Source organism: Capra hircus, chromosome 1, assembly GCF_001704415.2.
Source record: "Capra hircus breed San Clemente chromosome 1, ASM170441v1, whole genome shotgun sequence".
NCBI classification, from domain to species: domain Eukaryota; kingdom Metazoa; phylum Chordata; class Mammalia; order Artiodactyla; family Bovidae; genus Capra; species Capra hircus.
In genome coordinates, this window is record NC_030808.1 from 124,643,835 (window position 1) to 124,658,021 (window position 14,187).

At 39.5% G+C, this 14,187-nt stretch overlaps 1 protein-coding gene across 1 annotated transcript in view; it reads left to right on the forward strand.

Annotated features, from left to right (window-relative positions):
- The window catches only part of SLC9A9 (solute carrier family 9 member A9), a 651,206-nt gene that overhangs the window by 14,656 nt on the left and 622,363 nt on the right, over positions 1 to 14,187 (forward strand). Inside the window, exon 2 of the mRNA XM_005675475.2 lies at positions 5,576 to 5,778. Coding sequence (XP_005675532.2) covers positions 5,576 to 5,778 — 203 coding nt within the window. The remainder of the gene's footprint in view (positions 1 to 5,575; positions 5,779 to 14,187) is intronic.

A 14,187-nucleotide genomic window follows, 5' to 3' on the forward strand; every position in this document is an offset into this window, starting at 1 on the left:
TGAAATATGTGTAATATCATATAAGAAACAGATCGCCAGTCCAGGTTCAATGCAGGATACAGGATGCTTGGGGCTGCTGCACTGGGATGACCCAGAGGGATGGTATGGGGAGGAAGGGGGGAGGGGGGTTCAGGATGGGGAACACGTGTGCACCCGTGGCAGATTCATGTTGATGCATGGCAAACCAATACAACATTGTAAAGTAATTAGCCTCCAATTAAAATAAATAAATTTAAATTAAAAAAAGAAATATACCTGTGTAGTTATCTGATTATCAGATGCATGTGTATAGTTGAGCTTGTTGCTTTATGTTACTCCAGAGAAGTACTACCCATACAGAACAAGACTCTGAAGGGAGCCTGCTGTGTGTGCCATGTGGGTGACAGAGTGTGAACACAACTGTTGGTCTGAACGTAGCCAAAGAGGTTTCAACATGTGATGTTTTCAAAACCATTCTGTAATCCATTTCATTATATATAGATATAACCATTATGTGTCAAAGTAAATCCCCATCCATATTTCTGTTAGAAAACACCCTTTAGGAGGACATTTCAGCATCATGTAGAATGACTGTCAGTAAGATGCAGGGGAACTGTTTATGAAATGCAGGCTTAATATAAGAAGACACTTAGGAAAAACCTGTTGTACCTTCTTCTTACCAGAAATTAGGATCACAGGACTGGGCAAAAGATAGGATTAAAATATTTTAATATTGTATGGTCAGGGCCATATTTTGTTCATTTTTATAACTCCTACAAGTCCTAGAGCAGTGCCTGTCTTGTCTATAGCATGAAAGCAGAAGGAAGGAAGAAGGGAGGGTTTTTTTTTTTTTTTCAATATTTTCAGTGTGAAGAGTGGAGAGTGAGTTCAGAGAGATGAGGCTCACATTTCTAAATGCTTCTCATTTTGAGTGCTCGTGAGGCTCTTTTTTCTCCTTCCCTCTGTTTTTCTCCCACAAATATCACCATGTCCACTGTATGTCAGGCATCTGCTATGAGAATTATACCACAAGCAAGCTCTGTAAGGATGGGAACATCATAGCATTTGGTGTGATGCTCCTCACATGTGACATTTTAAAATGCTGGTCCCTGACTGAATACATAAACTCAGAGGATCCTTTTCTTCTTGAATCCAAGGGCGTTTGTGAACTTGGAGAAAGTTGGGCTGTAACTGCCTAAAGTGTTTGGCATTTCAAGATGAAAAAAAAGAGATGAGAAACAGCACAGCTTCTGCCCTAAACTGTCTCCTTGTCTAGTGGTGACAAAGCCAAAGTCTACATAGCAATGCTGAACAATATATGTCTTTATATAAAATTGGGCCCAAAAGGGTGTGGTTCAAACTATAAGTATTCAAAGATTAGGGAACTTAGTACAGGCCGCATCAGAGCCCAGGTATCCCTGCTGGGACTTGGGATGCTCTTTGTTGGACTGTGAGTACTTTAGGGATGAGGACTGTTGTCCAGCTCTGACTTGGGGGTTTGTATGCTGCTGGAGCGAGGCCAGGGCTCACTTGAGAACAGGTTCCCACTGCTGTCACACTAGTTACTGAGAAGCTCAGACTTGTAGACTCAGGGGATACATTTGCACTAGAGTTTCTGCTTGAAGAAGGTAATGCCACCAGCCAGCCAGGTGACAGAACTCAGCAAAGTGTCATACTTGTGAGGATAAACCTGGGACCAGGGCTGTGTGCACATGTGATGCTGATATTGCTTTGCTGGGAGAGGCTGCCTTCTTTTCTCCTGGGGCAAGTGGGGTCAGCTTCATGACTTACCAAAGAGAGTGCTGGTTTGTATCTATAAATCATGGTAGATAGTCTCCTCTTTCCTTCTTCTGCATACAAGTGGCTGATAACTATCTATCGTGCATCTTTGTGGGGGTGTAAAAATGATCCCTTTTCATTAGCATTTTCTTCCTATTAGCAGTCCCTCTTTATCTGTCACCTACTCTCTTATAATACTGGGTAGGAGTACATTCACTCAAGACTCCACATTTGTGTCAACATACAGCTAAAGCTGTGAGTGATTTAGCTAAAGCTAAAATTGTGAAGCTCTGTGAGTAAGTAGTCTGGCCTCCAACATTAAGGATTTTCTAGTTGCTGCTACTGCACACAGATGGGTGGATGTGTTTAACCAAGTTCATAGGGAAGCTTCAGCTCCTCCACTGATCCTTATCCTAGGCTAAGATGACTCCTCTCAACCCTTGGGGTAGGGGAGAAGAAGGGTCAGGGCCTTTTGTCTAGTGTGTTAATTTGAGTCTTCCAAGAGGCAGATGCTAGAAAGAGATTAGTTCTGCAGAAGATTTATTAGGGAAAATTCTTTTGAGGAAAAGGGGGGAAGGAGACTGAGGATGCTGGGCCAGCTGTCAGGCCTTGGTGCAGCCCCAACCAACTCCTGTGGAGAGAACGAAGGACAGGAGGCTGGGGAGGAGAAGATTTAAGCTGCAGTGCAGTTTTAAAAAAGGTTTGACAAGGCTGTTACAGAGTCTTTGAGCCATGGTGGCCCTTCAGAGGCCTGCTTAGTGTCCCTGATGAGATCAGTCATTTGGCTGATTTCTTAAGTTCCTGCAGTGTGCCTCTTCTCAAAGGCTGGAACCAGTGATGGCACAGAGGGCCAGGCACGGCCATTTAGGTTTGATTCACTGTATGAATTTAACCACAGAAACCCAGGTCCTGAGCACTTGTTTTTATGACAAATTCTTGTTTTCCCTGCTTAGGAAAGAATGATGGACACTTCATGTTTACTCCCTGTTATTGCACTGAAAGCACATGGCAAAAATAAAATGACTCACCCTTTGGGAATTTCAGACATTATCAACAATATAGTTTCTCTCTATTCAGGTGCACATAGTATCTTGTTTCCCTTCTATATTTCCCACTAAGCAGAAAGCTGAAGAGGTCATAGTATCATTCATGATACTTGCCAAGTAACATTTAGAGAATAAATTCTCCCTAAGATTTCACTAGCGTGCTGGAAAAGTGATATTCTTACGCAGGCATCCTAAGCCCTGTGCAGTGTATATGGTGTGTCTTCCCTCCTCTTTCCTGACTAGTTTTATTACAGTCATTTGACACTGCACGTGGAAGGCTGCCCACTGCTCTGTGATAGGTCAAGTGCTTGTGGTGGTTACAAATCCATCACTTATTTTTTTTCTTTCTAACGAAAGTTAGCATTAAATATTTCTCACTATTATGGGGGAGTGGACCAAATAGCGAAGCAGGAATAAGTAAGATAAAAATATTCTTGACAGAAATCTGCTTTCATTCTCACTTTATCGCCAAGGCGATGGCTCTTACATGAAAATCTGACTGTTTTACTGTCCTGCCTAAAATCTTACAATAGTTTCATATTACCATTGGGTTAGAAATAAGAACTCCTTAGCAGGACAGAGGAGCCTCTTTCTAACCTGGCCCCTGTAGTCTAGTTTCTCTCTCTTTCTCTCTCTCTCCCTCTCTTCCACTTATTCTCTTCTTACTCCACTGCTGATTTCCGAAATCCATCAGATTTCTGAAGTTCCTTTGTATATATATGGTATATTGTTAGGTCATCCTAGTGACTGTTAACACAGAAGCACTCACATTTCAGTGAGTGCACAAGAGAAGTTCACTTTTCACCCACATAATGGTCTGGTGCAGGTTTTCCTGGCTTGTGGATGGCTTTCCCGCACCTGCTGCCTCAGGGACTCAGGCTTCTTCAGTGTCGTGACTCTGTCTAACTGTAGTACTGTTTTTTCCCCTCCACGTCCATCTGATAGATGGCTAAAGAGAAGGGAGAAAGCTCGCCTACTTCTTCAACACTTCTGTGGCACACATCACTTTTGCTTATAATCCATCGGTGAGAACCCATCCAAACTCAAGACAGCCAGAAACACAATCTCTGGGTGAGCAGCCACTTCCTGATGACTATTCTACGCACTGGTGAATCAAAATCCTAGGGAACATTTAGTTGTCTCTGCTGTTACTCACGTGCTGCTACCCACATGTGCAGCCTGGATCCCAACTCATTCCCTGATTCAGCTCATCTGGACAAATCTTATGTGACCTTTTAAGATTCATCTAAAGCTTTGCATCATTCAAAGGGCTTTGGAATGTCTCCTCTCTATACTCATATAGAGCAGAATCCTTACCAGCTGTCATAGCACATGTCATGTTGTATTATAATTGTTTGCTTATGGATCTTCATTTCACAAACTTCAGCTCCTGTAGGACTGCGAACTGTATTTTTATTTTAAATCTATAAATGTCTGGCACAAAATATGCACCCAAATATGCTCATTCATTTTATGTGTTATTAGATAAATGAAAGACAATTAGATGACTCGATTCAGAGAAGAATGGCAAAACCCCCAGCATTTGATTTTTTTAAAGAGTAAACTGTGGATTTGTCCTGAAACAAATACATCAGTTCTAATTTTAAACTGAGGAATGTATACACCTCTAAAGTTTCTTTGCTTTTTTTGTTAATAAATCCATAATATTAAGAGAATTCACGTTTATCAGATTACCGTGAGCATCTGAACAGTTTGTAAACTTAAAAGTCAAAGACTGTCACTTGAGTCCAACTCTTTGCTAAAGGAATATTGTGTCGTTAAAATGTGTTTGGCTGCAGGTAAGGATAAACTTCATTTTAAATAGTTTGAAAAAAATTAGAAAATGTGTTATGTCACATAATAAGAAGTCTAGAATTAGGGTAGGGCTTCCCAAGTGGCACAAGGGTAAAAAATCCTTCAGCCAATGCAGGAGACACGGGTTCAATCCCTGGGTGGGAAAGATCCCCTGGAGTAGGAAATGGCAACCCCCACTAGTATTCTTGTCTGGGAAATCCCATGAACAGAGAAGCCTGGTGAGCTACAGTCCATGGGGTCTCAAAGAGTTGGACATGACTGAGCGCCTGAACACACACACAGATTAGGCTCCGAGATAGGTTGATCCAGGGCACAGTGAAGTTATTCAGGACCTAGGTTCTGTCTATATCTCAGTCCCACCATCCTGAGTGTTCTGACTGTGTCCCCTTAAGGTGACAAGATACCTGCCAGCAAAATGTGGAGAAATATATTTCCTTGATCATGTCCTGAGGGTGAGAGAGAATAAGACTTGTCCTCTAACCATAGTACATAAGTGCTGCCTACTAGTCTGATGGGGCTCTCTTAGATATGTGCTGATTTGTGGACCAGAAACTTTCTCCAGGGCAATTCCATCTCCTGACTGATTAGATTACTCAGTATCTGTCACAGAGCCAAGGTTTTCTTGAAGCAATTGGATGGAAAAAAAGAGGTGGGTAGCTCTTCTCTCCAAAATCTGTGGGTCCATTAGGAAGGAAAGAAGGAGAGGTATGAAGTGTCCACTCAAATATTGAAAGAGTCCAATCTTACCGACTCACAAAGAGTCAGGCATGATTTAGTGACTGAACAACAAAAATCTAGTGAATTGGTGCCAGTGGAAGGGTAAACAATTTTCTAAGCCAGGTAATGATCCTTTCTCTTGCCACTTATATAAGTTCCAAATCATATATTTGAAAACATGGAGTAATAAATAATTTAGATTACGTTCCTCCAGTACACTTATTTATTCTTTATTTTAGGCCTCGTAATGGGATTAATTTTACGATATGCTACAGCACCAACTGATATTGAAAGTGGAACTGTATATGATTGTGGAAAACTGGTCTTCAGCCCATCAACTCTTCTGATTAATATCACTGATCAAGTTTATGAATATAAATACAAGAGAGAAATAAGCCAACACAACATCAATCCTCACCAAGGCAATGCTATACTTGAAAAGGTAAGGACACTTTCTATCTGGTCACATATTTTTGTTTTCCAGTGTAAATAACTGTGTCATATATAAGCCACCATAGAGAGTGCATTCACACACATACATATGCCCCCTTAAACACCATACTCATGGGGCAATTTCATTTACTAAGGGGTTAATGTCTTGATATGCTCTTATTGTAAGCTCAGTTGTCCGTATATTTCTTCTAGAAGCTGAGAAAGAGTGCTTCTTACTATAACTGTTTTGCAAACCGCAGTTACATTAGGGAAAAAGATAATAATTCAGCTGACTCTACCTTTAATGATACTTGATTCAAGTTTTCACACGTGTGTTTTAAGTGTCATTACATATATATATATATTGTGGTTGTTGTATATGTTACCAGCTGGCTACTAAGTTTAAATCTCCCTTAAGCCAAAGGGAAAATGAAGGAGAATGAAGGCATTTGCACTTGCAAACCTTGATCTAGAATGGCTGACTTTTAGCTGCTGACATAAAACACTGGCCTCTTTGCTGTTTATACATGCACTGACACTCAGTCGTTCTTAAGAGATCTCAACTCCATCTGTTTAGTTAGAGAATCTTAGATTGAAAAAAAGAAGAATTGTGAAGTTATTCACCTTCTAAAAATGGTTTTATTTTCGCAAATGTGTGAACTGCTTTGGTTATTGGAAGAGAAAATTTCTTTTGCTCTCAGGACTCTGGGTTAGAAAACAAGTAAGGTGACCTTTTTGCTGCCTTGTGGGTGGATCAGTCTTTGTAATAAGTAAATTTGTGTTTAATAACACATATGCATGCTAAGAATCAGGATCTTGCGTGACTTCTTCTAGCTTCTTTTGTGTCAGAACTGAGAACTTCCTTGAAATTATGGAAGTGCATTTTATCACTTTTATTCCATACAGATTTAGTTTTCTTTTAAAATACACTTTTTCCCCCCTCCATTTTGAGAGATCTGGGGCAGGAGGGGAGATACATGACCTGATATTTTTCCTCATTCAAGAAGAGTAATTTTTAGTATTTTTTTTCACACTATCTCCCAACTAGCAAATTTCTAGATTAACTTCCTCCTAGCACTTGGTAAGGGCTCTGGAAAGTCAAACTGATTATAATACTAGCCTAAATCATGCTTAGGGAAGTGAAGCGAAGCACAAGAAAGAAAATTAAATAATGTTTCTGAAGTAAACAGGAGCAACTTCTAGATCTTTGACTTTCTTGAGTGATCTCTTCTGTGAGATTCTTTCTATTCTCGTGAATAATGGAAAGTAATCCGTCTAGTCAAGGCTATGGTTTTTCCTGTGATCATGTATGGATGTGAGAGTTGGACTGTGAAGAAGGCTGAGCACCGAAGAATTGATGCTTTTGAACTGTGGTGTTGGAGAAGACTCTTGAGAGTCCCTTGGACTGCAAGGAGATCCAACCAGTCCATTCTGAAGGAGATCAACCCAGGGATTGCTTTGGAAGGAATGATGCTAAAGCTGAGGCTCCAGTACTTTGGCCACCTCATGCGAAGAGTTGACTCATTGGAGAAGACTTTGATGCTGGGAGGGATTGGGGACAGGAGAAGGGGACAACCGAGGATAAGATGGCTGGATGGCGTCACTGACTCGATGGACGTGAGTCTGAGTGAACTCCGGGAGTTGGTGATGGACAGGGAGGCCTGGGGTGTTGCGATTCATGGAGTCGCAAAGAGTTGGACACGACTGAGCCACTGAACTGAACTGAATCTATCTTGAAATAAATAATTTTTTTAAGTGACCTTGTTAGCAGCATAGGATTTAAACACCCTTGTCTGTTTAATTTTCTTAGTACCAGAATTTAACTTATTTCCCTTCTCACTCTCTTATCTGTTTTTATCTGCATTTCTAAGCAGCACTATTTCTTCAAAGGGGTTTGAGTTCCACCCCCCACAAAGGTGCTGATAATTATCTCTGTCATTATAGCAATTTGTTTTCCAACAGGACTGCCTGCGAGCACCTGTTCAGAAATTCTGTTATGGTGTTACTGACATATTGATTTTTATCAACAGCCAATTACAGTGTTTGCTTTTTAAAAATTAAGGCAAGAGATGGAGAAAAATATGGAGCCTTCTTGGTTTTTCCTGTTGGTTGGATTTTGAATTCTCACATGAAATGTTGGATTGACTTTGAATGGTTCAAGTATTTTATAGACTAACTTCTAAAGCATGTGACTTATTGAATCACAATTAGCATTTGTTCCTCTGGACATTCCAGGCTGGCCATGGGCAGCTCAGTACCCAGGGTAGATCCCCAAGTCCCTTGCTGGTGGAACAAGGAGCATCTACTGATACACTTACCTTACTAGACAACTTTAAGTAGAAACGATGTTTTTAATAAATGGCCAGAGTATATTTTAGCACACATTTGTTGCTTATGTGCTAATGTTGGGGGACCCTACTTAGTCTGTGAAAATGAAGTGCTCATAGTCTGTCTTCCTTACTGAGAATTCTCCACTGCATGCAATTATTCATATGAATCAAGAAATTACTCAGTCTATGTCAGATGCAAAAGAACTGCAAAATGAGTCCAATTTTTGAAAGGTTTAACATGGAGTTACAGAGGTAGCATGGAATAATGGGGAAAAAAATTCAGGACCAGAAAGACCTGTCATCTATCTTTAGTAAGTTCTTTGAACTTCCTAAGCTCCAGCTTTCTTATTTGTAAGGTGGGTAGATTAGAACTATTTTGTAGGTTGTTTCAATGTTTAAGTGAGATGATGTATAGAAAGTGCCTGACTGCCATAGGCCTTTTATACTGCGGGGCTCTCACTGCCTTGTTATACTTCTAATTCCACCACCAATACCATCACCACTGCATGACCTTAAGACCAGTGCTACCATTGCTACTTCTAGATAGTATTTGAATGCTTAATGTATTCCAGCGATTAACAGAATATATGTTTCTTCCTCATTTATTTAATATCTTTGGGGGAGATAATACCAACATATAATATATGTTAGTATATGTTTCAGTTCTAAATTATATAGACTATGAGTTTCTTAAAACTTTACAGATTAGTTGTCATAGATATTTAAGCTTGTTAGGGAGGCTTCCTGGAGGAGGTGGCACTTGAGAGGGTTTTCAAAGGTGGGGGTGGCTTGGATAGGCAGCAGGATAGAATTCAGAAAGATCTGGGCAGGATTGGAGGATGAGATTGCAGGAAGTGGTTCACTAGGTGAGAAGGGAAGAGGGCCTCGTGGATTCTTTGGGTCAATAGAATCTGCTTGATTTATAGGAAGAGTGTGAAGAGAAGAATCTAAGATTCCAGGGTTTCAGGCCCGGCTGGGAGAATATGAGGGTCCCAGGATAGTGGGAAGGGAGAGAAAGATTTGTGGAAGAGGGTGGGTGAAGATGACCTGTGGATCTGCAATTAGAGAGAGATCATCTAATTCAGAGCAAGAGAAAGACCTGATTTCCCTATGTTGAACTCCATCATTTAACAGATAAGTAAATGAACTTGAGCACTAAAATTGATTTAGTGCCTTACTCGGTGATTTTCAAATTTGCCTGAAATTTGGAATCACTGGAAGCTTCAAAGAATTCTGATGCTTGTATTCTGTCCCTGGAATTGGTGATTTTACTGGTTTGGGGTGTAGCCTGAGCACTGGAAATTTTGGAAGATCACCAGATGAGTCTAATGCACAGGCAAGTTTTGGAACCACTTATTTAGGTTCTATGTTATGTTTGGGTGAATATAGAGAGGAAATAAATGCCATGTTTCTGCTTCTTCTCACTTCCACTGCTGCAGATCTAACAGAACTTTTCTCACGTCAGGACTTCTACACATGTTGTTCTTAGCATATGTTGTCTAAATTGGTCTTCTGCTCTTTGGATGTCAGGCTACTTCCTATTCCTGGAATCTTGAAATGCCATCTCTTCAGAGAGGGCTTGTCCTGTGATTTTCTCACATTGCATCCCCTCTCTCTCTCTTGCCCTCTCTTATGTTTCAAAGTACTTTTAGTACCAACTGAAATTTTATATGTATTTTCTTGCTTATTAATTATAATTCTTCCATCATTTGATGTCCACTAGACTGTATACTTCACAAAGCAGGGTCCATGCCTTTTTTTATTGACCAATGTGTCCCCAAAGCCTACCATAGAGCCTAGTGCATACTGCTGCTAAATAAATAGTTTGTGAATGAATGAATGGATGGAGGAATCTGAGTGCTTGGTAGAGTATACATATAGCTGGAATATTTGGAAGATATCATCTTGGAGTTGGTAGGAGAATGTCCTAGACACTTAATGGTTGAAGAGACTAAGATATTATATAATCCTAGTTGTGTTCGTATAGATATAAATTCATATACAGAGAAACTACATGGTGGGCCCAGGGTCCCAGTAAATATATTACTGGTCAGAGGCAGAACTGAGGTCCATAGGACTTTACTCTGAGTATTGAGTAGTTTATCAAATTGCATACCACTGGACAGGCTCCAGAGTGGCCTTGTGGACAGAGAAGGGCTGAGGCCTGAACAATCTAACATTGAGCTGCATGGGGGGAGATGAGGACCAGTACTGGAAAGGGCATATTTACAGAACTGCAGAAATAGGTCCAGCACCAGGGTGTCACAGAAGCCATTGGCGTGGCTCCACTGGGTCCTTTTTCTTTGTGGTACAGATTAAAAGGAGTACTTGGCCTTTGTTTCTAAAAGTTATAGGATGAGGAAATGAGTTTTACTCTCAGAATGCAGTTTAGGGGCTTGGATGAAATTTCTGACTTCAGGATTTGAAGAGGCTGGAATAAATTCCTGTGCTATATAATCATCTCTTGGAATACCAATAAAAGCACATGTATTTCTGGGATGGTTAGGCCTTGACGTGCTTGGAAACAGCACTGGGCTTGATGGCTCCCTGGGTTTCTTCCAATAATATGGTATAAAACTGGAAAATAGGAGAGCTGTTGGCATCTATATAAGCAGCAGTGTACTGTGCTTTCATACCACATTGTAAACATATAAAATTTTTAAGAATTACCATATGCCAAGCTTCTTTTGTTCATGCTCAATACAGATAAAAGTGTAGAGAAGAAAAAATATTTTCACTTAAAGATGTGTGAGAACAGTATTTTTCTATATATTATGAGCAGCTGATGATCTCAAAACAACCTTCTGAGAGACTAAAACTAGAATTATGTTGATTTATATCTATTCGGTTGACATTTCCAGAACTATTTGTCAAATTGTTCTGTGGATCCACTATATCCTTTAGTAATTTTAACTGAGTGGGGCCTATATTCTATTACATAATATCTTTACAGACATTGATTTGTTACAGACTATTTAGGAATACAAAAATGTCTACTAAGTATTTTCTGAATTTAATATCAATAGGAAGTTAAAACTTGTTTTTGAAAAAAGAACTTTCTCTGTCATTCATTCCTTCAACACAAATGAACTGATTTCCATCCGTTTTGATTCTAAATAGGAATAATCTCAAGGAGTTTATTAGTAAATCTGGGGGAAATGCAGCATATGAATAAGTGAATAAATATACCACAAGACAGCTAGCTATCAAAGGAGTGAGTCAAATACTATAGACGTTCAGAGGGGGTGACATTATTTCTTGTTAGGGTGATAGGCTAAGCACCGAAGAATTTACTTTTGAACTGTGATGTTGAAGAAGACTCTTGAGAGTCCCTTGGACAGCAAGGAGATCAACCCAGTCAATCCTAAAGGAAATTAACCCTGAATATTCATTGGAAAGACTGATGCTGAAGCTGAAGCTCCAATACTTTGGCCACCTGATGTGAAGAGCTAACTCATTAGAAAAGACCCTGATGCTGGGAAAGATTGAAGGCAGGAAGAGAAGGGGATGATGGAGGATGAGATGGTTGGATGACATTACTGATGCAATGGACATGAGTTTGAGCAAGCTCTGGGAGATGGTGAAGGGTAGGGAAGCCTGGTGTGCTGCAATCCATGGTGTCACAAAGAGTCGGACATGACTGAGTGACCAAACAACAACAAAGGGTGATAGGAATGATTTTGAGGAAAGATAGCTGATTGACTCTGATAGTGATATATGTAGTGTTTGGAGGTTGGAGAGTCATTCCAAGCATGGGTAGAGAGAGGAGTAGAGAATATTCTGAGAAAGAAAGTCATTTCTAAGTTGTTGAAGTATGGAAGATCAATGAAACATAGGGTGGGACAAGGGCAGAGTCTGGCTACAGAATCACTTAAATTCCAGGCTGAGGAATGCCCGCTGTATTTGTAGTCAGTGGAAGAGTGCAGTGTTGACAAAAGCAAAGAGATGGTTAGGCTGCTGTGTACAAGGTAGAGAGTGAAAGCAGAGGAACAGCTAAGTTTTAAGATCGAATGGTAACCGAGGGGCAGATAGAAGAGAAACGAGGAAGGAAGACACTGTAAAGTTTAGATCAGTTGGGCATGAGGAGGAAGGATGATGCTGTGTCTTGTGGGTTCATAGAAAGTTGCAGGACAGAAGTGGGTACCTTAGAAGTTAAAGGAAGGAGGTGTTTTATAGTGAAAAATCACAAATATGGTTTAAAACTATGATGAATGAATCAATCAATCTCATTTATTTATGTTTCATTGATTTAACACATTATGTTTTTCTACATTGAGTTGGAAAGGTCAGCAGACCGTTTGGCTAGAAAAGTCTTGCAGACCTAGTAGATTTTCAAAAAGTTGTCAGCACAGTTAAATTTATACTTCCTATAATTTATGAATCAGTTGACTGTAGTGTGAAAAGTCAAAGGAAACCCCAGTGAAAAGTTTGCCAAGCCTTCACTTCCTGCGTGACAAATGACACTATCATTTGGTAAAGAAAGTTATTTTAGGGCAAGTTAAACTACCAAGCAATCTGTCTTGTCTATTGTTTCAATAAAGAGAATTGTCAGGCACATAGGTCACACTGAAGCTATTATCAATGGTGTCGATAGTACTGTGTATTTTTGAGATATTTTAAGGAAGTCCTTATAGCAGTAACATAACAGTAATTATATAACCTTATAAAATTATATGACCTTATAACAGTAATTATATGACTTTAAAAAATAACTTTGTATGTGTAGTATTAAAACATCATTGTCTGATTTTTTTCTCACTGTCCGACTTTTTCTGAAGATCGTTTTGACCATTTGTGGTTCAGAGTCTTAATTCTCACATATTTATTTGTAAACTATTTCTGTTCTTTCCAGTCTTTCTTTTTACTTGACTATTCTGGCTGCAGAGTCCAGAAGGCAAAACTCTTCTGCTAACAGGAACAGCTTGATCAGAAAGAATCATTAGACCATGAGATAATATGTGCACTTAGTGCTGGGACACTTTGGGGGAGGATAAAGAAAAGACAGGAAAAGAATGTCTAAAATTGTTCTAGCCATAATGAGAGAAGCAAGTGTCACAATAAATCAGCACCTGGGGTTTGGGGAAACACTTATAGAATACTATCAATTATTTCTTCACTCTGTAGAGATCAGGGATTCATGATCTATGTTTCTCTATCATGACCAGTTTTGATTCTTACACATGAGGTGGTCTCAGGGAATCTCAAGTTTGGCAGTGCGTGGGATGAGTCTCTTTGGATAGACTTAGATACTTTTATCGCAAACCTTCCTTAAAAGATCTATTGTTAACAAAGAAACCTAACATTTTTAATTCATTTTATCTATTTTCTTCCACCTTTGTTCAACTTTCTTTGTAGAATTTTGGCCTGAAGACTCAGTATTCCGTTTAACTTTTTCCAGTTCTATTGAGATAAATTAACGTATAAGATTATGTTAGTTTAACATAATGATTTTATATAGCTACATAGATATCTATAGGGCTTCCTGGGTGGTGCTAGTGGTAAAGAACTCATCTGCCAATGCAGGAGATCTAAGAGACAGGAGTTCAATCCCCTGGAGAAGGAAATGGCAACTCACTCCAACATTCTTGCCTGGGAAATGCCATGGACAGAGGAGCCTGGGGGGTTACAGTCCACAGGGTCACAAAGATTTGGACACAACTGGAGGGACTTAGCATGCACGCACGCATGCATATATATCTATGTATGGTCAAATGCAAAATGATTATCACAATAAGTTTAGTTAACCTTCATCAATTCATGTAATTACAGATTTTTTGTCTTGAGAATTTTTAAGTTCTTAGCAACTTTTGAATATACAATACAATGTTATTAACTATAGTCACCATGCTGTACATTATATCCTCAGGATTTATTTATTTTATAACTGGGAATTTCTATCTTTTGACCACCTTCAACCATTTTTCCATCCCTCTTCTCTCACCTCTGGCAACAATCAATCTGCTCTCTGTTTCTAGAGTTCTTTTTAGACTCCAAGTAAGTGAGATGATATAGTTTTGCCTTTCTCTATCTTATTTCACTTAGCATGATGTTCTCAAGTTCCATCCGTGTTGTTGCACATGGCAGAGTTT